At 48.3% G+C, this 26,457-nt stretch overlaps 1 protein-coding gene across 3 annotated transcripts in view; it reads right to left on the reverse strand.

Annotated features, from left to right (window-relative positions):
* Nucleotides 1-144: 144 nt before the first annotated feature.
* MOV10 (Mov10 RISC complex RNA helicase) overlaps nt 145-26,457 on the reverse strand; it is a 27,238-nt gene continuing 925 nt past the window's right edge. For 2 of the 3 annotated variants that reach the window (XM_010830798.1, XM_010830799.1), the window contains exons 3-21: nt 10,772-10,975; nt 10,254-10,489; nt 9,807-10,065; nt 8,365-8,499; nt 7,584-7,752; nt 6,482-6,636; nt 6,041-6,217; nt 5,785-5,932; nt 4,938-5,096; nt 4,583-4,686; nt 4,315-4,412; nt 4,006-4,222; nt 2,770-2,887; nt 2,368-2,559; nt 2,076-2,150; nt 1,089-1,214; nt 916-1,004; nt 420-541; nt 145-330 (exon numbers count right to left, since the gene is read on the reverse strand). In XM_010830798.1, coding sequence (XP_010829100.1) covers nt 239-330; nt 420-541; nt 916-1,004; nt 1,089-1,214; nt 2,076-2,150; nt 2,368-2,559; nt 2,770-2,887; nt 4,006-4,222; nt 4,315-4,412; nt 4,583-4,686; nt 4,938-5,096; nt 5,785-5,932; nt 6,041-6,217; nt 6,482-6,636; nt 7,584-7,752; nt 8,365-8,499; nt 9,807-10,065; nt 10,254-10,489; nt 10,772-10,975 — 2,875 coding nt within the window. In that variant the 3' untranslated portion in view covers nt 145-238. The remainder of the gene's footprint in view (nt 331-419; nt 542-915; nt 1,005-1,088; nt 1,215-2,075; nt 2,151-2,367; nt 2,560-2,769; nt 2,888-4,005; nt 4,223-4,314; nt 4,413-4,582; nt 4,687-4,937; nt 5,097-5,784; nt 5,933-6,040; nt 6,218-6,481; nt 6,637-7,583; nt 7,753-8,364; nt 8,500-9,806; nt 10,066-10,253; nt 10,490-10,771; nt 10,976-26,457) is intronic. The other variant, XM_010830800.1, reaches the window with a different exon arrangement.

The raw sequence follows: 26,457 nt of genomic DNA on the forward strand, positions 1-26,457 counted from the left end.
TTCTGTCACCTCCCACTGGCTTTCCTCCCCTGGAAGGGGGGTGGGGTGGGTTTGGCCTTGGGCAGGGTGTGACAGTTCCACCTTCCCCTCTGGGGTCATCTTGGGAGTTTAGAAAGCTGGGGCCTGGCTGAGGAGACAAGAGACTTTGGCAAAGAATAACATTTTTTTTTTTTTTTCAGTGGTACTTCCTCCCCCTTCCCCCAATTGTTAGCAGCCTACAGGGTCAGGTGGGCGGTCCTCAGAGCTCATTCCTCCACTCCGGCTCCACTTGCAGGGACAGGCCCTCTTCACCCTCCCGCTCCTGGGGGAGGTAGTCGTGACTTTTGAGTCCTAGAAAGAGAGGGGGTGAGCTTTGTCTTAGTCACTTACCTCCTCCCTCAGCACTGCCCCCCTTCTGGCCCACCCTGGCCCAGCCATACCTGAGGTAGAGGGGCTGAGTTTGCTCAGACCTTGGAGTAAGTTCTGCCCCTGCTGCAGGTCCAGTTTGGCAGGGAAGGGGCACCCAGTATACCCCCCGTTTTCTTTACAGAACTCCAGGAATCTGTGGGGTACAGGAGCATTCATACACAGCTGCACAGGGCTGGCCGAGTGCCTGCAGAGGCTGGATGCCCAGCCTGGGTCCTGCATACCGGCCTATGCCTGGGGGCAAGTTGCTTAACCTTGGCAAATGGAGATGTTAAGATAAAACAGATGGAAGATTACCTGAGCCCCAAGGGTGCTTCATAAAACTACAGCTCTCCTAGGCTAGGGGGTGGGTTACTGACTCAGTGGACAGGAGTTTGAGCAGACTGGGAAATAGTGAAGGACAGGGAAGCCTGGTGTGCTGCCGTCCAGGGGGTCTCAAAGAGTCGGACACAACTTAGTGACTGAACAAGGCTTGTAGCCATCAAAAGGGACGGAGGGTGGGATGCTCACACTTTCCAGTCGGGGTCGTGGCCCAGCAGGAGCGGGTTGCCCACCACGATGAGCAAAGCCTTGGCCCGGGTCACTGCCACATTGAACCTCTGGTGAGAAGAGGTGGTGGGGGGTCACAGCAGGGAAGGGCACCCTGGAAGGAGGAGTGCCCACCAGCCCACCAGCCCTCCAACCTTGGGGTTCTTGAGGAAACCCAGGTTAAAGTCCAGATCCAGCTGCACAAAGCTCTGGCTGCTCCGAACGGTGGAGATGAGGATGACGCTGCGTTCCTGGCCTTGAAACTCTTCCACAGAGCCCACCTAGAGGGGAGGGAAGCAGGGCCGGAGGCACTCAGCAGGGGACCCAGGAACCAGCCCCGCCTACCAGAGCCTGAGGACAGTGGAGGCAGCCAGGAAAGAGGACAGGACTACACTACGCTAGCTGAAACCTGAAAAGTGAATCCAGTTAAAGTGGTGGGAACTGGAAAGGCTTCTAAGCAAAGAAAACAGGATTCCAAAGAATACTAACTCGGCAGAGTTTTTCAGACTTTCCTGAAGATAATCACTCAGTACTTGTTTAAGTAACTCTAGGCCCTAACCCAGACCACCTGAATCAGAATTTCCACCGGAGAGGCCTCTAACTCCTAAAGTACCCATTTTCAACCCTGGCTGCGCAGATCGCAGATCACCTGAGGAACCATAAAAGAACAGCTGCCCTGGCTCTGCCCCCAGATAGCTGTGTTAATTGGTTGGGTGGAACCCTGGCCCTGGCAGCACTAAAAGCTCTCCAGGTGATTCTTATCTGAGAAAGAGTGGAGCTAGCTGTCAACTGACTCAGGGTGGGAGAGGTGAGTGGGGACATCATCACAGGACAGGTCGGGCTGGCTTGGGAGACTGGACTTTATCCTTAGGGTAGAGACTTTAAATCAGCCTGATCCTAAGAATCCTTCGGGGTAATTGCTAAACGCACAGGCTTCCTGGCCCCAGCCCAGACCTACAACTTGGGATCTCCAGCAGTGAGAAGCCAGGGGAAAGCCCAAGTCCGTCTCAGGCAGCGAGGGTGGGGCAGGGGCTGGGGCTGTCCCAGGAACAGTAGGGCAGGGACCCAAGGAGGTGTCTGGAAGTGGGGGAGCGAGGGAAACAGAAGTCAGGGAGGGAGTGTGAAACAGTGGTGAGGGTCACCTTCAAGTCCTTGATGTCGTCTAGTCCCCGAAGCTGCTTGTCAAGTTTGGTGATGCAATAACGGATTTTTTCCACCTGGAAGATGGGGACAGGTGCCTTTCTCTCCTGCCATTACCCCAGCACAAGAGGGAGCCAGGCAGGAGGCCAGGGAGCTGGGGGGCAAAGAGGAGGTACAACTGACCTCTGAGCTCTTCTGAGATATGGGGCCGGCAGAGAGGCCTGAGCTGGAGCCTCTGCCTAGCGGTCTGGCTAGGTATGGGAATGTTCCCTTGATGGGAACTGAGGGCCTGACCTGCTTCCGGTATGGGGAGATGACGCCCACACTTCGGGGGCTCAGACGGGCTTTGCCCTTCTTGGAGGAGGGGGCCAGGAGCTGCTTCAGGTAGGAAGTCACTGTGGCAGCCTCTTCTGGGTTGAAGAAGGACGGGCTGTTGCCCTCACGCTCATCCTTGCCCATTACACCGTGAAAGATGATGGGAAAGTCCTAGACACAGGGTTAGGGGAAACATTCAGTTGGACCTCCCAGATTCCCTTCCCTTCCACCCCCAAACCCTTCCAGGGAATGGGGGATCCCAGGTAACTAAGGGCAGGGCTTGTGGCTTCCACTCAGAGACTCCTGCTACCCAGACCCTCAGTAAGAGGGAGCTGGGGTACAGGTGGGGGGAGCCTGAGCCCCAGCCCTTCTCAGCCTCACCTGTCGAGGCAGACCCTCCCAGCGGCAGAAGCGCTCTCGGTCAACGACATCCGCACAGGCCTGCAGCTCCCCATCATAATACAGCCGGTTAGGAACGTCCAGGATGGTGGGGTGAGACCTAGGAGGAGGAGGAGGAAGGAAGAGCAAGACCAGACAGTGGCAGGCTCCCCTCCACCCACTCAGACACTATCCTGTCCTGCCCACTGCATAGTAGACTCATTCAGTTACAGCTTTTGCAACTGGGCACTAGGAGACCTGGGTTCAATTCCTGGGTCGGGAAGATACCGTGGAGCATGAAAGGGCAACCCACTCCAGTATTCTTGCCTGGGGAATCCCACGGAGAGTGGAGCCTGGTGGGCTACAGCTCATGGGGTCACAAAGAGTCGGACATGACTGAGCGACTAACACATACACACTTAACCACAGAAAGCAGAACCAAATGTGGCTCCAGAAAGCATCCAATCCACAGATTTCAAATTTAAAAGAAAACACCAAGAAATTAGGGACCCATTCTCAAGTCTCAACTTTGCCAAGGAAGGATAATACAAAAACATGTATCACTGACTATCACCATTACTGGATGAGATAATCTGTTTAAATAAAAAAATATGGAGGAGGAAATGGCAATCCACTCCAGTATTCTTGCTTGGAAAAGTCCATGGACAGAGGAGCCTGGCGGGCTGCAGTCCATGGGGTTACATGACTGAGCATGTGTGCATGAGGGCAGAGGGAGATGGGTTGGTAGCAATAAACTGGTAGAACTAAAAAAAAAAAAATTCCCAAAATACAAGCAGTACTAACACAATAGCTAACATTTATTTGCATTCTTAGTGGACTCATCTAAGGAACTAAAGATTCTTAGTGGACTCACCTAGGAACCCAACTGAGCATTTCAGATGCAAAACTCACTGACTAAAGGAAGTATACAGCTCTTTAACTTGAATAATCATTAATTGTCTGTATTATTCTCATTTATCCTTGGATTGCCTAGAAACTTCACCTGGGACCTGCCTCAGACATATTCCAGTGTCTGGGAACCACTGACCATGCCCTGATATACAAATAGGCAAACTGCTCTAGAGTGAGGGCACTTGCTAAGTCACACTATCTACAAACAGCAGTGACGGGACCGCAGAGGAGACCTTCCAGTTTACAGTCTTTCTGCACTGTATAGTCTCTGAGCAACAGGACTGTGGGATGGAGGCTACAGCTGGGCCGGTGGAGGGTGTGGGGTACCTGTAGTTGCGCAGTAGCTTGGTTATGAACTGGGGATTATAGCCATCCGGGCCCTTCTTGTATAGGGCGTTGAAGGTGAGCAGCCGCTCCAGCAGTGAGTACCCCAGCCCATGCTTCTGGGTCAGCGGGCAACGCAGCACAGGCCCCAGCTGCCGAGGGTCTCCTGCCAGCACCAGCTGCCCTCCTGGGTTGTCTGCTTCTTTGACTTCCATCAACCCTGGAAAGTGGGGAGTGATGGGGAGAAAGGTATGTGGTGGGACCTCTCTGACAACATGTGGGGCATACTTGCAGCCCCCTCAAACCCCTCACCTGCTATGGCCACCAGGCTCTCTGGCTCCATGGCATGGCCAGCCTCGTCGATGAAGATGTGTGTGAAGTGATCGATGGGAAACTGGGCTGAGACCAACCTGGGAGGTGTCAGGCCAGGCAGGGGTCACACCGACTGTCAAACCTGAATGCTCACCTAGGCCGGCCCTCCCCCCAACTCCCCAGGAACCATCCTTCCCCATTTCCCCAGCCTGCCACCTCTTTACTAACACAATATTAAGAGATGTACACACACACACACACTTCCCACCTGCTGGCAGTGATGAGCGTGGTAATTAAGACGCGATATTCCTGCAGCTTCTTCTTGGAAGGAAATACAAAATCCCCCTTCTTTGCATCCCAGTTACAACAGGGCTGAGAGTTGGGCAGGGAAAAGAGTCAGCTTGGCTTCACTGCCAATTTCACCCTCACTCTGGCTCCGGGGCCCCCAGGCAATTTTATTTACTTTCTCTCACTTTACACACAACTAAAGCCCAGAGAGGGCACCTGACCCACCCAAGGTCACACAGTGAGTATCTCAGAATGAGGGTCTTCTAGTTTCCTGACCCTAGTGTTTACCCAGAGCAGCACCCACTGTCCCTCAGCCACTTGCCTTCCCTAGGTACCTTGATGTCCTCAGGGACCAGGTGGATATCCCTGCTGGGGGCCAGGAGGCGGTAGATGGAGCTGGGTAAGTGGACCCGGAGGCGCTGACAGAGGAGGTCAGCCCCTGAGTTGGATGGAGCGCAGGCCAGGATGTGGGCTTTGGGCAAGTGCTTCACCACCTGGGGTGGGGATAAACACAGTGTGGGAAGCAGCTTCTGGTCTCCGGGTGGAGGGGTGGTGCAGAGAAGTGTGGTTGTGACTCAGGCTGGCACAGTGTGGCATCTCTCTCCCATTGCTAGGGGAGGGAGTGACTAAAAAGGCAAGTTCTGATCCCCAGCCCACTGCAGTCCAAACAGGACTTTATGCTAGAAAACTGCTGCAGTAAATATAAAAGGCTACCATGACTGGTGCTGAAGCTCCAACACTTTGGCCACCTGAGGCGAAGAGCTGACTCATTGGAAAAGACCCTGATGCTGGGAAAGACAGAAGGCAGGAGAAGGGGACGACAGAGGATGAGATGCTTGGATGGCATCACTGACCAATGGACACAAATTTGAGCAAGCTCTGGAAGATGGTTAAGGACAGGGAAGCTTGGCGTGCTTCAGTCCATGGGGTCACAGAGTCCTACACGACTGAGCGACTGAACACAACAACCATGACAGACATGAACTGCAACGTGGAGTCGTGCAATACTCAACGCGCACACAGTGCTCAAAGCCACACTGGCCCTTGGTGCTAGCTGGTGGATGGGTGCCAGGGGCGCGCGTTTGGGGAGCTGGAAGGAAGTGGAACCTGGGGACAGCTGCTTGGTTCCAGGGGGACTCAGAGTGTAGGCCATAGACTATAGGCCACAGGCTCAGGCCCCACCTGCTTGATGGCTTCCACTAGGGTGACAGTCTTGCCTGTCCCCGGAGGCCCAAAGATGATGTAGGGGGCGGGGCGGGTGGTGCCCATAACGATGTGCTTCATGGCCTGCAGCTGCTCCGGGTTTGACTCCAGACTCCGGTCGTACAGCCTGGCAGAGTGCCACAAACACGATGTTGTCGAGTCCCAGAAGCCTCCCTGATCGCATCCCCTACACCCATACTTCAAGTAGCCCTGGATCCCCTGCCCACAGTCTCACTTGAGCTTCACATCCGAGGGCAGCAGTGGGACTCCACGAGAGGCCACAGGGAAGAGCATGGGCTCAAGTGGCCAGCGCCCCGTCAGCTCCAGGGCACGGTGCTGCACCCGCAGGGGCTGGCGGTTGAAAGTGAAGTTCACCTTGAAAGTCAGCCCATCCACAAAGCGGCTCAGGAGGCTTTGGGAAGGGAGAGAGGGGGAAGCATTCCAGTAAGGAGGGGTGGGCAATAAAAGGCCAGGACTCTTTCCATCTACCCCAACCCCACTCGCTTTCCCAGACCTGTAAGCAATCCTCTAGGAGAGGAAGCTGCTGAGGTACCTAAGGGTCCCCTGCTGCCTGCTCTGTCCCTGGGGTCCCACTCACTCTCGGGAGAAACACCCTCCTCCCTTGGCCTTTGGGCCATCTGTAGATGTTCCTACAGCTCAGGGTTCCAACACCTACCTGGTGGAAAAACTCAGCTTGACCCGGTCCAATTCCACCTTGTGCACAAAGCCCTTGTAGGTGACGGGGTCCTCGTGATGTGTCTCGGAGGACAAAAGGGCAAATAGGTGGTCCCCCCGCAGCACTGAGGGGCGGCTCTCGGCCACCCCAGGAACCTAGGAAGCAAAGCACCAGCAAGCTTCTAGCCCGAGACGACCAGTGGAGGGCCCACTAAGACCCCCTCCTGAAACACAAGGTCTGATGAGCCACCTCTACCCTGGGGCTCAGGGAGCTTTGCTTCTTTCCTCTTCTACCAGACAGGGCAAGAGTCAGGGGAGATGGGGAAGGGACAAGTTTGCCCAAGCTGCTCAGAGATGCTGAGTCCAGGAGTCCTGGCAACCCTCCAGGGCACGATTTCAAGACCCCGGGGTCAGGTTCCCAGTAAGTCCAGCTGCCCTCTTGGCCAGTTCAGTTTCTACTCTGCCTTTAAAATCTTGTTCAAAACTCAGTTTCTGCAGGAAAATTTCCCTGATCATCCTCACTTGCTGTCTCTTCTCACTTGGTGCCTTTCTCAGCAAATGGGTGCAGGAATCCGTCCTCATGTGCAATTCTGGACTTATGTATACACATTCAACATCTAAGAGCTGGCGAGGTCTCTAAGAATTATCTTCCAGACTTCCCTGGTGGTCTAGTGGTTAAGAATCCACTTTCCAATGCAGGGGACTTGGGTTCGATCCCCAGTGGGGGGAACGAGGATCCCACATGCTGCAGGGCAACTAAGCCTGCATGCTGCAATGAAGATCCAGTGCAGCCAAAAAACCCCAAACAGATAAACAAAAAAGAACACGAATCATCTAGTTCAGCTCCATGCTTTTCAGGTGAGCGAACTAAGGCCCAGAGATAACGAGAGACTTGCCCAAGGTCACAGAGCAAAGTCTGGGCTAAAACCCCTGTGTTCTCTATTACCCTGCTCTGACGCCTCTTTTGGGGGGCCCAGATCCCTACTCTGCTCCTTGCTGAGCCCTCTGGGACAGGAACAGCATCATTATCCTTTTGTTCTGCCCACAGTCTGTGGGTTGGCTAACTTGAGTCCATTCTCCCTACTACCAATCCAAGCCCTGACCTCCAACGTGAGCAGACGGGGGTTCCGATCTATGGGGTCCCAGGTCATGGGCACCGACTCCAGGTCATAGTGCCGGATGTCGTGCTCCATCTGCAGCTCCTCCAAGTGCAGCAGCAGCCGGAGCTTCACCTCGTAGTTCCTCCACTTCAGGGTTGTCTGAAGCTGGGCCCTGGCAGTGACGGGTGGGGAGGTGGGAGGGGAAGGATAGGAACAGGATGGGTCAGGCAAACCCTATGTCCCGGAGCACCTCTCCCTCTGCAGCCCTGAGACTATGAAAACGTCAGGAATCAGGGAAGACTAGAAGAGCAGAGAAGCAGATGGGGGTCAGAGGCCTCTAAGAAGGGAGTCCCTGCCCGCCAACCTCAGACCTGCATTGTGGATCCTGGAGCTGGAAACACCCTCTCTCAAAGATCCTCCCATGACTTACACCCTCACTTCATTCAAATGTCACTCTCCGCTCAAATATCACCTCCTCGAAGAGGCCAGGACTAGCTGTCCTCTGCAAAACAGCACAGCCCATCCTTTACCCTGCTTTAACTTTAGTTAGTTCTTCATAGTACTCATCACTACATAAGATAAGATGAGAAATGCAACTACAATGTCAGGGCCATCATGTGAGTGATTCACCTTGAATGCAGCCTGGCACACGATGTGTTGGCCAGTCAGGGGATGAATGAACTGAGCATGGAAGGCTGAGGACAGAGGCATGGGGCAGAAGCAAGAAGTGAGCAGAGAAGAAACATATAAAGCAGTGTGAAGGGTGCAGAAGGATGGTACTCACTTGATCTCAGCAATCTCCTTTGGGGCAGTGAAAATACTTGTTCCCCGAAGAAGGACGGGGAGCAGCTGTCTGAGGCGGGGGGGTGGATAGTATGTTCCCAGTGGCAAACTGAACTCCAGGTCATAGTTCTTAGCACTGCAGGAGGGGAACAAGAAAAGCCATTACAAACACAGAGACCTTCGCCTTCAGAGACTCTGAGAAAGCCCTTCCCTGGGGGAGGCACAAAGCCCTGCTTCAATACTATTGTTGAAAGGGGTCAGTAGCCTTTGCCCTAGAAGAGAGGACTCACTGTCTCATAAGGCTGCTCATGCCAAGGCTGGACCATTTTCATTTTTAGAAAGCATGATACTTGAAAGCATTAAAAATAATAATAATAATAATATATGGAATTCCCTGGCAGTCCAGTGGTTAGGACCCCACACTTCCATGGCAGAGGGGGGTCTGTCTTTGATCCCTGGTTGGGGAACTAGGATCCCACAAGCTGTGAGGTTATCTATATACATATATAAATAATACATGTTCATTAGAGAAAAAAAATCAGAAAAGAGGTAATTAACAAATAAATGGGTAAATAAACAACATGCTCACCATCCAGGGATAACCACTGTTAACTTTTTGATATGCAGCCTTGCAGACATTTTTCTTTGTCAATATGTATTATACAAATATATTTTAAATTAATTAGCCAATTAATTAATTAACTTCTTGGCTGCGCTGCATGGTTTGTGGGATCTCAGTTCCCTATGAGGGATAGAACTTGTGCCCCCTGCAGTGAAAGCTTGAAGTTCTAACCACTGGACCCGCAGGGAATTCCCCTATACATGTATTTTTAGCAGAAAGAGCACAGTGGTCTCATAGTTTGCTTTTATAGCTCAGTATTTTGTGAACGCCTGGACATATTAAAAAGAGATGTCTACACATATGATTCCATTCATATGACATGTCCAGAAGAGGGAAATCTATAGAAAGTACAAGAGTGGTTGGTGAGGGCTAGGAGGCGAGGGGGCAGAGGGGCCGGGGGGCAAAACGGGTGATAACTAAAGGGTATGGGCTCCTTTTGGGGGTGATGAAGTGTTCCAAAATGGATTGTGATGATGGTAGGGCCTAACTGTGAATGTGCTAAAGAAACCACAGATTGTACACTTTAAAGGAATGAATTGTATAGTATGCAAGCTGTTTCAATAAAGCTGTTATGATGGGGAGGGGGAGAGGGAGAGGGAGAAAGAGAGAAACATGACCACCCCAGCTGCCTGATAATCCTTCATACAGTCAAAAATACTTGAAACTTTTCCACACTGTCCTCATATCTGCTTTTCTTCTTAGACAGAAAAGGTCTCTGAGGTCTGGAGGAGTGAAGAACTCACCGTTAGGAAAGGGGCCCACATGGTGATGTGGGGAGGGACCCCCCCACCAGCCTGGACTGGGCTGGACGGAGGACTTACCGGTCGGGTCTCTCTCCTTCCTCTATCCGCCTGGTCACCACAGGGTTTCGAGAGACCTGGGTCCGCTTGAAGGGAGTCGTGGGTTTCAGCTGTGCTGCCAGGGGACTGTGGGCCACAGCGGCTAAGAAGCGGGCGATGTAGAAAGTGCCAGCTCCTTCTGAGCCTGGCTCTCCAGGGCCCAGCAGCTCCCAGAGCACTGTGGCTGGGAAGTAGCCCACAAAGCTGGTCTTACAGTGAACATGGAGCTCATAGCATTCACCTAGGAGAAGGCAGCTGAGTGAGTCGGGTTGGGGAGGGAGCTGCCCAGGAGCATCCCAACCCTGACATCCCCCAGATAGCCCCTACCCTAAGGCAAGCCCCACCAGCCTGCAACAGCACATTCCTGAAGCAACAGACCCTCCTAGGGCAGGCCTCTGGCCACCAGAGGCTCTTTGAGAACCCACTCACCTGGGCCCAGGAGGCAGGGCAGCTCCCGGTCTCCATTGCAGAAGGAAAACTGGGGGGTCCGGCAGAATGGGAAGAGGTGGGTGAGGGTGACAGGCTGGGTTCCTCCATTCCGAAGCCTGAGGGTCAGCACCTCCTTGCGGTTCAAATCCAGGCGGATAAGGAGCTGTCCATCTCGGGCTTCATGGGGCCCCTGGACCTCCACATTCACCCCATGTTTCCCATGCATATACTCAGCCCTGGGGAGAGCGGGAGTCAAGGGCGGGCAGGACTGGGGCAGGAGCAGACAGGACTGGGGGTTGCCCTCGGGAAAGTCATAGAATGGGGAGGATGGCCAAGTGCCAGCTATGCTCAGGAAACCCACCTCCCAACTCAGGCCAATTAGCTCCTTCCCTGCCCTCCCCTCAGTTCTTGCAGGAGGGAGCCCCTACCCCACACCCGCCAAGCCGAGGCAAGCCCCAGTCACACGGTTTCCCACACGCCCAGGCCCCTCTTGCACACCCCGTCACACACAAGCACACCTGTCATGAAAGATAGTGGCTAGCAGTGACCTGTGGTGTTTGCTCATTTCCAACCCCGGCTTCATTCTCCTCTTTTCTGGGAACCACACGTCGGCCCAGCGGTCGAGCCCGAAGAACCTGACTCGGGTCTTGGTGACGTAGGCCAGATTGGCAATCTTCATTCCATACAGCATGGAGGAGAAGCCAGGGGCAGGGGTCCCAAAGCTGCCGGGAGCAGAGGAGACTGGGGAGTGAGGGCCAGGGGGCGGCAAGCTGGGGAGGGCGTCTGAGAGCCACTCTGTGCGGGACAGGATGGGGCTGGGGACAGAGACTCAGGCCGGGACGGCAGGACTTCTTAATGTTTTCAGGGAAGGCAAGGGGACCCTCCCCAAGACTAAATATGATTGTTTTAAATAAGCAGCAGGTGGTGGATGTTGCACTTCTGAGGAGAAAAGTCCAATGGTGGGCTGTTGAGATGGAGGACTAAGGGAAGAGAGAGTAAAAAATGAAGACCTGGGGCAGGGTGGGGGCAATTTGGGACAGAAAAGATATAAACACTGAAGCAGAAAGAGTTAAGGCAGAGGGGGAAGCCGAAGAAGCTGATTGGTAGGGTGGTGGTGGGGAGTGGATCCCAGGTCCAGCCCGCTGGTGAGGAGTGAGGGGGCAGAGAGTGCAGGTGTCCAGGGTGTGTGGGCAAGGTGGCTGATCAGACAGCAGTGTCCCCCCGAAGTCAGAGGGTGCAGGTAGAACCCAAGCAGGAAGGGAAAGGATCCTCTCCAGAGATCAAATAGCTTGTTTGGGCCTAGAGAAGGTGAAGACAGGGAAAAGTGGTCAGAAGGACAATAATCCCAAGGTTCAGTGCCTGGAATTCAGTTTAGTCAACTTGACAAACACTTACAGAGACCTGTTATGTGCCAGACACTGTGCTAGATGCTGGGGGTTCAAAGAGGCCTTGAGGAGCACGGAGGGAACACATTAATTCCAGCCCCTGCCTGGAGCTCAGAGGGGAGGAGCTCAGACTTGGCGGCTTCCCCAGGAAACAGCGTCAGAACTGAGTCCTGAAGGATGAATGGGTGTCATTCAAGCGCAGGATGGAGCACAGAGTGTGAACCGAAGTGTGGGGGCGCGAGTGGGGGGATCTGGGGGGACCACCCACTCTGACACTAGCTGGGTCACCTTGGGTCATTGTACCTCGCAGAGCCTCACTTTGCTCCTCTATAAAATGGGGTAACAGCAGACTTGTCTCCCGGGGTGGTTGCGTGGATCACAGGAGACACAGACACTGTGGTGTCCACTTAGCCCAGTGCTTGGCACATAAGATCTCAGTAAGGTGCACTGTGATTAGTATCACATCCAGTCTGGTTGTACTAGAGTGAAGAGTGCAAGGAGGGATTGGCAGGAGGCAGCAGAGGTGGGCAGGGACCAGGTCTCGCATAGTTTTGCACACCAAGCCATGAAGCCTGCACCTGACCCTGAAGGCCAGCAGCTCTCCTCCTTTACTGGCACTTAAGGGCCAGAGGACAACCCCACATGTGACACGTCATAGACACATTCACGCTCTGGACAGCTGACCACCCTCCCTCCATGCTTTGAGGGGAATGAAAGCAAATCCTAGTTCCTAGGAACGATGGCCATCTCTGTTGAACTATTAAGGCTCAACCAGCATGGTCACTCACCAGCATTAAATAAGATCAGTTAAGGTTAAGGACATTTTCCTGGTGCCCCCTGCCTATAACTCTGCCCCTCTCCCTCCCCCCATGCAAGTGAGTGACACCATTCAGAAAACTTTGAATTGGCTCTCATTTGTCTTAAAAAGATAGTAAATCATGTGAAAACACAATAGAAAATGCTCAAGAAATGTTAGCTACTATTATTAGTATCCTATTAGTAGTAATAGTAGTACTAGTAGCAGCAGTAGTAGTTAAGAGTAGTAACTTACTTCCAGCCTGCACCAGAGGCTACACTGTGGTTACACAACCACCCCATGTTGGTGGGTTTTAAGCAGGGGAGTGGCAAGATCATATTTGCATTTCAGATCACCCAGGCATCAGGAATGGAGGATGGATTTGCTGGAGGCAAGACTGTAGGCAGGGAGACCAGTTAGAAGAAGGCCATTGCAACCGTCCAATTCAAAGTTGACAAGGGTCTGAACAAGGCAGTGGTCAGGATGGAAGAGGAGACAGATCTGATATTTAGAATAAAAAATTAGCAGATTTTGGTTTCGGACAGGAGAGCAAATGTAGGCTGGGAAGAGGGAGGAGTCAAGGACAATACCGAAAGCAGTGGCTTGGCTTCAGGGACTATTCCTGAGATAGGAGGGAGACACAGGAGGAGGAAGAGGCTGGAGGGACATATGGATCTGGACATGGTCAGTCTGAGATCCCCATGGTCCACAGGCAGCTAGCTCCATGAATTAAAAGCTAAGAACTCAGGCCAAAGTCAAAGCAGACCCTAAAAATAGGGAGACGTCAATAGTATTTACAACTACGGAAGTGTTCAGGATCTTCTCAGGGAGTGAGTCGTCTGAGAACCACTGAGGTCAGCACAACCCAGGGAGGGATAGAAAACAGAGCAGGAAGCTCCTGGAGAGGGAAGAGAATCAGGAGGAAGGCTCACAATCAGGTATCGGGCTCAACTGCTGCTGAGGGGCTGAGGCAAAGGGATTGAAATCAACCCTGGTAACTTTCATCAGGGCCCCTTGGTCAGTGAGTCACTAAGTTCCATGAATCGGCACACACTCAAATGCCACAGATGCCAGACTCCACAGGTATCTTTGATACCTGCAGCCATCTCAGGTCCTACTTTTGAGTCATTAGTATAAGAAGGATTACCCATATCCTTTTTACGTGAATATTCTATAATCTACTACTCTAACCAGGGGCTTCCCTGGTGGCTCAGTGGTAAAGAAACCAGTGGCAATGCAGGAAACACGGGTTTGATCCCTGGGTTGGAAAGATCCCCTGAATGAAACGGCAACCCACTCCAGTATTCTTGCCTGGAAAATCCTGTGGACAGAGGAGTCTGGTGGGTCACAGTCCATGGGGTCACAGAAGAGTCAGATGCGACTAAGGGACTAAACAAGTCTAAACAAACAAAAGCTCATGTGCCCTGAAACACCCTGGAGCTCTCCGCTTAGTGGTAGAGAAAAAACAGGACCCTGAGGGGACTGAGCAAACCCAGGAGCACAAATCCTGTCTAAAAAGAGGAAACGCTACTTATCTCTAGAAAGAGGTTACCAGGCCCAAGATGGCCAGATCCGGCTTTTAGAAGCCCAAAAGTACAATTTTAAGGTGAAAGCTTCCATCTTTGGAAGCTTCTGCATTGACACATGAGCAGGAGGAACTCTGAAAGCTTTGCAGCTTCTGTGATAGGTGCTATGCCTGTGTGCTAAGTCACTTTAGATGTCGGACTCTTTGCAACCCCACGGACTGTAGCCTGCCAGGCTCCTCTCTCCAAGGGATCCTCCAGGCAAGAATACTGGAGTGGGTTGCCATGCCCTCCTCTAGGAGAAAGGTACTACCACCTAAGTATTAATAGCTTTCAAATTATTCTTCATGTCTATTACCACTATCCAAGTTCACTTGGTTTAACGTGACATCCATAAAAATTAAAAAAAAAAAAAAAATTTTTTAATCACAAACTTAGTACATATTGTTGAAAAAAAGCACCAATTCTTGCATTAAACATCTAGTCATTTGGATTTCAAGGGGAAAAAAGATGAACAATTCAATAGAATAACAGAATATTCAACTTAAAGAGCAAACTCCGACGACTCAGGGGTAAGAAAAGATTCTCCAAAAATAGAGAAATGCAAATTAAAGTAAAAATGAAGTACCATTTTGTTTCCATGAGACTGACAAAAAAGAAAACAGTCACAACATGTATTACTATGTGGGAAAGAAAACTCTCATACATTGCTGGTAGAAAGTGGAACTATTACAACCATTTGGAAAACATCCAGCAACATCTCCTAACATTTGATATGGAGGTATCCTTTAACTCATGGGAATGTATCCATGGAAAAGAAACATACCAACATATAAGAACATATGTGCAAGGAGGCCTATTGTAAAGTCCTTCACATTGGCCAAGAATTGAAAACAAATGTCCATCCATAGGGAGATAGCTGAATAAGCTATAAACACTCGTACTACAGAATATCAGACAGCTATTTAAAAGAATGCATCACATCCATTTGAAAGACTAAATGTAAAAGGTTGTCAACACCAAATGTTGACAAGGATACAAAAACACCAGAATGCTCGTGCATTGTTGGATGGACTATAAAATGGTACAATCACTTTAGAAAAAGGTTTGATGGTTTCTTGTAAAGCCAAACATAATACTCTGATTTTTTAATAAAAATATTATTATATTGTTCATGAAATAAAAATTCATAAAAAATGTAACATGACTATAACATATCGTGTAGACCTACCACTGGTATTTATCCAATAAAGACTTGCCGGGAGAATGGGTGAAAAAAGTATCAAGCAATTCCAGACTGTTATTTTATAGACGAAACAGGTTAACAATGCAAACACTGAACCTCTGGCTGCCAGCAATGCTGTGTGATGGCCTGGAACATCAAGTGTCAGGTTATATGTATTGTCCAAACTTGTACAGTCCAACAGCAGGCAACGTCACACCAGAAGACCAGTTTAAAAAAGACTTTGTGGCCAACTACCAAAACAGAGGTTAAGCAATCTGCCCAAGATCACAGTCTCCAGTACATGTATGTAGATCAGGGTTTCAAGGTCATCGTTTTCAGTTTGGGGCTATTTTGAATAAAACCGCTATACACACACACACACACACACACACACACGCTTCCATGTTGGCTTAGCGGTAAAGAATATGCCACAATGTATGAGCTATGGGTTTAATCCCTGGATCAGCACAGCAACCCACTCCAGTATTCTTGCCTGGACAATCCCATGGACAAAGGAGCCTGGCAGTCTATACAGTCCATAGGGTCACCAAGAGTTAGACATGATGGAAGTGACTTAGCATGCATGTGTGCATATATACATATATTTTTTCCCCCCACCTTGGCCAAGCGAGCTGCATGTGGGATCTTAATTCCTGGACCAAGGATCTAACCCAAGCCCTTTCTTTGCATTGCAAGCGTGGAGTCTTAACCACTGGACTGCCAGGTAAGTCCCTGTGATTTATATTCATATAAGATATACTGTTGTTGTTGTTTAGTTGCTAAGTCCGACTCTTTGCAACCTAATGGACTGTAGCCTGCCAGACTCCTCTGTCCATGGGGATTCTCCAGGCAAGAATACTGGAGTGGGTTGCCGTGCTGACCCAGCCATTTCCTTCTCCAGGGGAACTTCCTGACCCATGGATTGAACTCAAGTCTCCTGTTTGGCAGGCTAATTCTTTACCACTGAGCCACCAGGAAAGCCCATAAGAAATATTGGTGGTAAAAGAATACCGAAAGAATTGGTAGTAAAATATTGGTGGTAAAAAGAAACCACTGATACACAGAACACGCGTGAATATCAAACACGTTATGCCGAACAAGAGATGCCTTACATAAGAGAGTACATACTACCTGATTCCATTAAATAAAGTTCTAGAATAGATAGTATCTCAAAAAAAAAAAAAAAAAGAATCAGAGCAGTGGACACTGGGTGGGTAAAGGTGAGGACTAAATAGGACAGGAGATGAAGGAACTTTTTGGGGTGATGTTATGTTTTATATCTTGATAGGGTGTTGCACACAGGTATATGGATTCATTAAAACTCACAGAATGGGACACTTGAAATCTTGTCTATTTCACGGTAGGTAAATTTTACTTTAAAAAAAAAAAAAAGAAGGTAAACATGTGAATTCCCTGGCTGTCCAGTGGTTAGGATTTTGCCTCCTTACTGCCTACGTACGGAGTGGGTTCAGTCCCTGATCTGGGCACTAAGATCCCACAAGCTGTGCAGAGTGGTCCAAAAAAAACCCCACTGTAAACAAATTTTTAACTCTTAGATCAATAGTTGTAATAACAACAATCACGCTGAAGTGTTCAGGGGTATTTGTAACTTATTATGAAATGCATCAAAAAAATTAAGATAGCTAGATGGGGACATCCCTGTTGGTTCAGTGGTTAAGACTCCACAATTTCACTGCAGGGGGCACTAGTTCACCCCTGGTCAAGGGACTAAGATCCTCACATGCCCACATGGTGCAAGATAAATATAGCAAGACAGATGGATGGCAGGCATGTGTCAAATATTAATTAAGAAATCTAGATGAGTGGCCATTGCAACGCCCTGATCTGCAGGCCCGCAGAGCTGTGCTCAGAAGCTGACCTCGGACCCTACTGTCCCTGCGTCTTGGCTGCCCTCACTCTGCCACCTGCCTTCGTGCTTGCTGCCTCTGCAAATGGATTACAAAGGCCAGAAGCTAGCCGAACAGATGTTCGAGGGAATTTTCTTTGTTTCCGCAATAGTTGGATTTATCTACGGGTACCTGGCTGAACAGTTAGGGCGGAATGTCTACATAGTTATGGCCGGATTTGCGGAAACTTCCTCCGTGGCCTATATATCGCCAGCACCCCATCAAGTGGATACCTGTTCAAGACTCAAGCATAGAAGAAACCAGGGGAAAGAAAAGAGGTGTGCTAAAAGTAATTGACTGGGATTTTCATGACTCAGTTTTTACTACTGCACCTGCTTTTGTTTTGTGTGACATGAGCTAAATTGTTTTTTGTGAGGAACATGCTCACCAGCCCAAACTCAAGAATGGACTTGGAGACATGAGGTATAGCGGAAAGCAAAGCTTTGTGGTCTTGCAAAATCAGGTGTCTGATGGGCAGGCACACCCAGAGTCATTACAGGGAGCATCTTATCCCTAGAATGCAAGTCCCTCCCCCCTGTTCCTCTTCGGCTGAGTACCAAGGGGTAAACAATCTTCCTGGATGTCACCTAGGTTTGTTCCCTCCCTCTTTGTGGGCTGGCCCCTCCCTGACATCTTGTTTCCTCCTTTCCTGTGCACCTCTTTCCGTTTTTTTTTTATGTTTTGAATTCACCAATAGGGTGAGCCTGTGTGAAACCCTTATGTTTTGAATTCACCAATAGAATGAACCCCGGGTGAAAAATCCTAGGCATCCCACCTTCCCTTTGTTTGCCAACTTTCCAGTTTTATATGGCTAATAGCTCCTTATGACCAACCTAGATAGCATATTCAAAAGCAGAGACATTACTTTGCCAACATAGGTCCATCTAGTCAAGGCTATGGTTTTTCCTGTGGTCATGTATGGATGTGAGAGTTGGACTGTGAGGAAGGCTGAGCGCTGAAGAATTGATGCTTTTGAACTGTGGTGTTGGAGAAGACTCTTGAGAGTCCCTTGGACTGCAAGGAGATCCAACCAGTCCATTCTGAAGGACATCAGCCCTGGGATTTCTTTGGAAGGAATGATGCTAAAGCTGAAACTCCAGTACTTTGGTCACCTCATGCAAAGAGTTAACTCACTGGAAAAGACTCTGATGCTGGGAGGGATTGGGGGCAGGAGGAGAAGGGGACGACAGAGGATGAGATGGCTGGATGGCATCACTGATTCGATGGACGTGAGTCTCAGTGAACTCTGGGAGTTGGTGATGGACAGGGAGGACTGGCGTGCTGCGATTCATGGGGTTGCAAAGAGTCAGACACGACTGAGCAACTTTTCTGATCTGAATAGCTCCTTATGGCTGTTACACCAGCAAGGTGTCACTGAAAGCTAGCTATTTTTGAAAATGGATCACTTTACATTTTTTAGTTCTTACCTTTTCCTATACAAAACATGAGCTAAAAAACACTTATGCTCAGCTGTGTATAGATATTGTTCTCCCTCTATTTCATTTCTCCGTGTTTTAATTTATAAATAGTTTGGACCTTGTCTTCACAAACTTCCTCTGAAATGGTTCAGGTCTACAAAATGATGAAGGTTAAAGCTTCATAAATGATACTACAATTTAACTATCAAAGTTTTATAATTCATTATAAGTAGTTAGGCTGTTTTAATGTTTTCAATTAAAATTCAGTGCAATTCAAAAAAAAAAAAAAAGAAAGAAATCCAGGTGAGGTGAAACAAAGTATGACCCTGTGGGGGCCCTCCAGGGCACAAAAGCCTATCTGTGTCCCTTGCTGCTGCTTTGTAGAAATAGACTTCATTCAGCCTCCTTGACCTTCCCAGCATTCCAAGGGGCAGATTCAAACAGTTGTTAATCGGGGAACAGAGGGAAATACGGAAACAAGGTGGGGAAGGGGGATGTGGGGGGTTTGCAGTCTAGAAACAATAGTGCAGCCTTGGGGCAGGGTCCTATTTCCTCCTCAAGGAATACACATAACAATAGCTTTGCCTGCTAGGAACTAAGGCCACCACCCAGGTGGATGACAGTAATTTCAGGCAGAGTACAATATTTCTGGAGCACCACCCAGTTACCTCACCACCAACCAATCAGAAGAAAGTCACTCACCCTGCAGCCCTCATTCCAAATTTTGCCTATAACAATTTCTCCTAGAAAACCCTCAGGGAGCTGCCTAAATCACCTGTTTTCACTGCTTGGCCCTGTAATAACCCTTTCTCTGCTCCCGACTCTGACGGTTTGGTCTATTTGGCGTCATATATGCGTGGGGCACACCAATTTGTGTTCAGTAACAAGGGTATATGGTTGTTAAATGTCACATTATTTCAACTTTTCATTATGTTTGAAATTTGTCATAATTAGATGTTGAGGAAAAAACCCAATAATGCAATTAGAAGAATATACCAGACAATTAGGAGTCATTTCCGTGATGCATTGACGAGTAAGAAAATCAGGAGATGGAAAATGTGTATAACATGATCCTTTTAAAATAAAACAATAACAAAAATACCCTAATTGATATGAGATACCTTAGTGTGGAACAAAATGTGGCAATGTAGGTGGGATGCTGATATGAGAGGTACCTGCATGCTGGTTTCAAAGTTGTGTCTGACTCTGAGACCCTATGGATTGCAGCATGCCGGGATCCCCTATCCTTCACTATCTCCTGGAGTTTGTTCAGATTCAGTTCCATTGAGTTGATGATGCTATCTAATCATCTCATCCTTTGCCACCCCCTTCTCCTTTTGCCTTCATTACCTGACAAAACATTAAGGGTTCCCACTCTTTCACTCTCAACTACCTGCTTAACTGTTTGACAGTAAAGAATCTGCTTGCAACGTGGGAGACCTTGCTTCGGTCCCTGGGTCGGGAAGATCTTCTGTAGAAGGGAATGGCTACCCACTCCAGTATTCTTGCCCAGAGAATTCATGGACAGAGGAGCCTGGCGAGCTACTGTCCATGGGGTGGCAAAGAGTCAGACATGATTGAGCGACTAACACTTTCACTTTAACTGTTTGATGTATACTTCTCCAGGCTCTTTTTCTTGCATTAAAAAATATATATATTTTTAAGTACACATATTTTTTTGTGTGCTACACATACTATTCTGCAACAGACTTCTTTCACCACCATGGACACCATGACAACATTTTACCAAGCCGCCTAGTTCTTTTGAATGGTGGCAGAGGATAGCACAGTATGAATGCATTGTGATGGGTTTAACTATTTGTTCAGCAATAGATAGCTAGGGTGCCAAAAATTTTTGGCTATTTCAAATGTTACAATAACCATCCCTCTGGGTCAAAGAAAATGAAGAAGCTTTACTTTGATGTGTGTGCACCCCTGCATTTAAACTGTGGTCAACCACTGGACCACCAGCAAAGTCCTTGAGATTTGTATTCACATAAGAAATACTGTTGATGTTGTTAGTCGCTTAGTTGTGTCCGACTCTTTGGGATCCCATGGACTGTAGCCTGCCAGGCTCCTCTGTCTATGGAATTTTCTAAGTCAGAATACTAGAGTGGATTGCCCTTTCCTCCTCCAGAGGATCTTTCAAGCCCAGGCATCATCAGAGTTGGGTCTCCTGTGGCTCCTGCATTGGCAAGCAGATTCTTTCCCACTGAGACGGCTGGGAAGCCCCCTTTACTTTGATAAGTTCTGCCAAATTGTCCTTTAAACAAGTTGTACAAACTTACATTCTCACTGAAAACAATTCGAGAAAATCCCTTTCCTAGACCCTAACACCAGAAACCTTCAATCCTTTAAATTTTTGACAATCTGATAAGCAAATGAATAGTTCAGTTCAGTTGCTCAGTTGTGTCGACTCTGCGACCCCATGAATTGTAGCATGCCAGGCCTCCCTGTCCATCACCAACTCCCCAAGCTTGCTCAAATGAATGGTACTTTGTTTACATTTTCATTTCCCTGATCACGACCATAATCAAGTATCTTTCCTTCTGTTTATTAGTCATTTATATTTCCTCTGTGAACTGCTTGATGATCTCATCATCTTCCCAAGCCCTATGAACTGTTCCTCCTGCTTCTGACGCCACACCTCTCTAATGGTCCAACCCTTTAAGAGTCAGCAGGAAGTGAAAGTGAAAGTGTTAGTCACTCAGTCACGTCAACTCCTTTGCAACTCCATGGACTGTAGCCCACTAGACTTCTCTGTCCATGCCATTTACTGAAGTGGGTTGCCATTCCCTTCTCCAGGGTATCTTCATGACCCAGGGATCAAGCCTGGGTCTCCTGCACTGCAAGCAGATTCTTTACCATCTGAGCCACCAGAGAAGCTCTATAGAGTCCACAGGAGTTATCAGCAAACACAAATCAGATCATTTCCCCCAACTTGACTCCACGGACTACAGGACTAAATCTAACCCTTTAATATGGCTCTCCTGAATGCTCCACCATTAAAAACGATACATCAACAGAAACAGAAAACATTTATTAAGCACTTACTACCTGCTGTTCTAAGAAAATCCTTGCATTATCTCATTTACTCCTCACAACAACCCTTTGCGGCAGCAACTATTATCATTCCATTTTAGGGAAGAAACTGAAGGACAGGCTCCCACCCCACACCCATTCTAAATGGCAGCTCAGCCACCCCAGCTACTGCACCACCGCACTCCCCTCCAGACTTTTCTGCCACAGTTGGATATCCTGGGTGTGTATCGCCCTGCCCCTGGTCCCTGTTGTTTGTTAGGTGGAAGATGACTAATTTTTTAGACCTGGTTCAGGAAAGCCTACTAGCCTGAGGAATGGTATTTCAAAACACAATATCAGATTGTTACTGGCAGAATAGCCATTCCTCAGTTCTTGTCCTCTTGAGGCAAAGAATTCAACTGAGAGACAAAGCAGTTTCAAGCAGCAGGAGTTTTTAGGTGAAGCGAAAGTATACTCTTGAGAAGGGAGGAGAGTCGGCTATCTGGGAACCAGAAGCAGCCCCACAGTGAGGGCAAGGTAGGTTTTAACAGAAGGGTGGAAAGTCCTTCCTGGTGTCCTGAGGTACCTGACTGACAAATTGATCGACAGCTTTAGGTTATTTAACTTTTCTCATGTGCAGGTGTTTACCCATAAGCGCCCAGGCAAAACCTATGGGGGCAAGGGGGAGGTACAAAAAATTGCAATGCTGATTTATTATAAAGATAGCATAATGAGCCTCGGGTTACTCTGAGTCACCTCTTAGGTCTCAGTGTACCTGAGCCAACTGGTGATGGTGGTTTGAAAAGCCCTACTGTGTTCCTGACATCTTGCTTGGTCCTGAAACTGGCTGGAAACTTAGCAGTTCCTAACGAAAAAAGGGAGGATGTCTGGGTGTGTTCTGGTCACCAGTGTCCAGGTGTGGGGGGAGGGGGAAAGATGGCCCTATCCAGAATGGGGCAGGACCTGCTCTTGTCTGACTAGCTACCTAAGAAGTGATCTTAATGGGACTTCTAGTTCTATGTTTTACAAACTGGATTGCAGCTCTCAATGGGTAAAGACCAGACCAGGGCTTTTGTACAACTGAAGTAAACTAGAATAAAAAATATCAGAAGTTAGGGAATGAGGCCAAGCTTTGTTTTAAGGACACATACTGTTCTGTGAAAGCTGTGTATACCAGACCCTATATTAAAAAGCAGAGACATTACTGTGCCAACAAAGGTCCATCTAGTCAAAGCTATGGTTTTGCCAGTAGTCATGTATGGATGTGAGAGTTGGACTATAAAAGCTGAGCGCCGAAGAATTAATGCTTTTGAACTGTGGTGTTGGAGAAGACTCTAGAGAGTCCCTTGGACAGCAAGGAGGTCCAACCAGTCAATCTTAAAGGAAATCAGTCCTGAATATTCATTGGAAGGACTGATGCTGAAGCTCCAATACTTTGGCCACCAGATGTGAAGAGCTGACTCACTGGGAAAGACCCTGATGCTGGGAAAGATTGAAAGCAGGAGGAGAAGGGGATGACAAAGGATGAGGTGGTTGGATGGCATCACCGACTCAATGGACATGAGTTTGAACAAACTCTGGGAGATAGTGAACGACAGGGAAGCCTGGCGTGCTGCAGTCCATGGGGTTGCAAAGAGTTGGACATGACCGAGCGACTGAACTTACTAAGTGACTGAAAGTAAAATGTAAACTTTCACTGTGGATAGAGGTCCAGAATGATCTTTCTAAAAACACTGATTCTCTCAGTGTCCTACTTTGCAACTTTTTGTGCCTTCCTATTTCTGTTAAGATTAAAAACAAAAACCCCACATCACCTCCCCATGGCCTACAATGGCCCACCCAATCCAGCCCCTGCCTCCCTCTGACCTCATGTCACCTGCTCACAGGAGTTCACCTCCAGCCTTGGAGGTGCTACTTCCTCTGCCTGAACTGCCCTCCCCTTGTCTTACATCTGCTAATTCCATTTATCATTCGAGATTCTGCTCAAACATCACTTTCTCCAGGCACTTCTGGTTCCTAGACTCGGTCAGGCTCCAAGTCATAGTCTTGGGCATCCTGGGCTTTTTCTCACAAGCACTTATCAGAACAGTAGTTAAATAAGTTTTTTTTTTTTTTTTAAGTATTTGTCTTTAATTGCCTCCTTCTTCCTAGTTAAGTTCCTTCTGTGTATCTACAGCAATTCACAGTTTTGTTTTGCTCATAGACGGCATTCAGCCAATATTTGTTAAATAAAAGAATGAGCCTCTTGCCCAAGGCAGGAATGATCTCCTCTCAGAAACTTTCTCATGATGCCAGTGCTTATTCCATAACGGACTCCTAACCAGCAATGTTAATGATAGCTGCCACTTCCAAAGCCCATGCACTCTGTTACCAGGGGAAATGCCTTACCTATGATATTTTATTTTGGCCTCACACAACTGAGAGAAAGGCAGTATTTTACACACTTAACAGTTAGGGAAATTTAGATACGTGGTTAAAATCAAATGCAACTAGTAAGTGGCAGAGTCAGAATTTGAACTCCAGCTATGGAAACATGATCCTAGCTCCTGAAGCTCAGAATGTCATGTTTATCTACACATCTGCCACTCCCTACTAGCCTACACTCTTTAGAGGCAGGAAGCAGGGCACAGGCAAATGGTAGAGCCCCCATTAAATATATTTGCCAAATGAATAACAAGAGGTGGGAAAAGTTAATAAGAGTTGAGAGCAGGGTACTTCATAAAACTATAAAATAACCGATTAATAGCTGGAAGGGACCTATTCTTCTCAGTGGGGGAAGCGCTCAAAACTCCTGATACAGGGTAACTTGCTATAGCCCCCCTACAACCTCTTCCCTTGTAGATCAACTCTACTTACTAATTCTTTTAGATTCTGGGAAGCATTTATTGAGCATCTAATACATACAAGGCTCCACGCTGGAGACTGAGGGAAGGCTCCAACATGATGAAAGGCCTGTCCCCGTGTTCAGAGGCTCTACAGTCTGGTGGAGAGACGTGCTCTAACACAAGGTAGGGTGTCACCCAGCTATAATCAGGCTTCGAAGGAGGAGCAATGAGAGCCCAGAGAAGAAGCAATGAATTTCCGTGAGGTCACAGCATAAGAAAGTTCTAATCAGAACAGAAATCTCTTCCACTTGGTGTATTTTTTTTTTCTTTCCGCCTATGTCACTTAATTCACTCAGTTTGCGGCATCTCACTTAACCAATCAGGGACTGAAACCGAGCAAGTGCAGTGAATGTCCGGAATCTAACCATTAGGTCACCAAGGAATTCCCCGAGGGGCCATGTTGAGTGAACCCAGTTCTGCCTTCTGAAATGACACCAAAGTATAATCCTTTCCCCTCAGGACAGTCTTTAAAATATTCACCAATAACTACCTTGTCCTCTCCACTTTTTCTCTTTCCAAGGCCAACATTTCTCCATTTCTTTGATTGGGTTTCACAAAAAGAATGAATCAACATAGAAGCCTTTCCTCCTTCTCCAAGTACTAAAATGCTATCTAGCCTTCAAAGCAAAGGACAAGGTCAATGCCATCCTCTCTATCAAATTCCCTAATAACTACAGGGGAGTTGTATCTTACTTGCCTAAAAACAAGTACATACTAAAAAAATTACTTTTGAAATCCCTTAGATTCACTCATAATGTATGGTATATGTGGTTTCCTATATGCCTGTTTGTGGCTATCTGACAAAGCCTCTCCTTGAAGAAACTTCAGTCAGGCCCCTCTCAACCCTCTTCTGCCTTAGGCTTCAACTTTGCCCCACCCTCAAACCCTTAACGCTGTCTCCGAGTGATTCTTCATTCAAGAACCCCTCACTCCGGTGTTGGCTATAAATCCCAGCTGTCTTTGCTGTTTTGAGATTGAGAAAGAGCTCCTCCCATGGCAGTGAGTGAGTGAGTGAAGTGAGTGAAGTCGCTCAGTCCTGCCGACTCTTTGCGACCCCGTAGACTGTAGCCCGTACCTACTGCAATAGTCTCGGAACAGCCTTCCTCACCATTTAAACAAGCATCAGAATGATAGTCTCTTTAACAGAGCCAAAAGAAGTAGTCGACTTTTGTTCAGTCGCGTTGTACCTATTTTTGTGGACACAGGTGAATTCATGGATGTGCAGTGTTGATGATGTGACTCAATGGTAATTGTTCTCTTTATTTTTCCTCCAGCATTTTTCTTATTATCGGTATTATAGTCCTCATGCTATGTTACTATTTATTGCAGCATACTGTATGTATATCACAGCCTCTCCTGCTCCACTGGCATTATGTATTTTCCCATCAGTATATTCCCCACAGTGCCCAGCACAGTGTGGGGACATAAAACAGGTCAGCGTCTTTGCTCCTTCAGGTGCTACTCAAACCCATTAAATGTCCCTCTTAAAACGTGACAGTCATTACTGAAAACAATATTCCAGAAATGATCCGGTAAACCTGGAAAATCACTTACCTCCTGCCCCCCGCCCTAAACCACACTTTTATAAAACACAGTCTAACACTTCTTTGGCTCTTATAAGCAGCCATACCCGCCTTTTGGTCTACTGAAACCAAGATCTTTTTTCAAGAGGTCTGTTAGTAAGCCTAACAGTATCCCACCACCCAGTATTTATTTAAGTCTTTACATTTATCCCTGTTAAATTATTTCTTGGTCTTTGGCCCAAGACCCCAAGACTGCAGCCTGTTGATAGAGGTGTTTTTGAAGCACAATTCCGTGGTTTGACAGGGAGAAGTCTCTTTGCTTTTCACTTGAATGGGAACAGGAAAGGAGGACCAAACAGCGTTTAGCCACAGGATGAGAAGGGGCCTCGAGGAGACCGGCCCCCGCGCGGGTCTCCATGGAGAAGCCACAGGTGCTAATGGAGGTTTGGTACGTACGCAGTTGGTGCCCTTTCCTTCTTCCCCGAGCTCCCTGAGACTCTCGCTCCTACACTGGGTCTCTT

The sequence above is a fragment of the Bison bison genome, unplaced genomic scaffold (genome assembly GCF_000754665.1).
Source record: "Bison bison bison isolate TAMUID 2011002044 unplaced genomic scaffold, Bison_UMD1.0 scf7180017864519, whole genome shotgun sequence".
NCBI classification, from domain to species: Eukaryota; Metazoa; Chordata; class Mammalia; order Artiodactyla; family Bovidae; genus Bison; species Bison bison.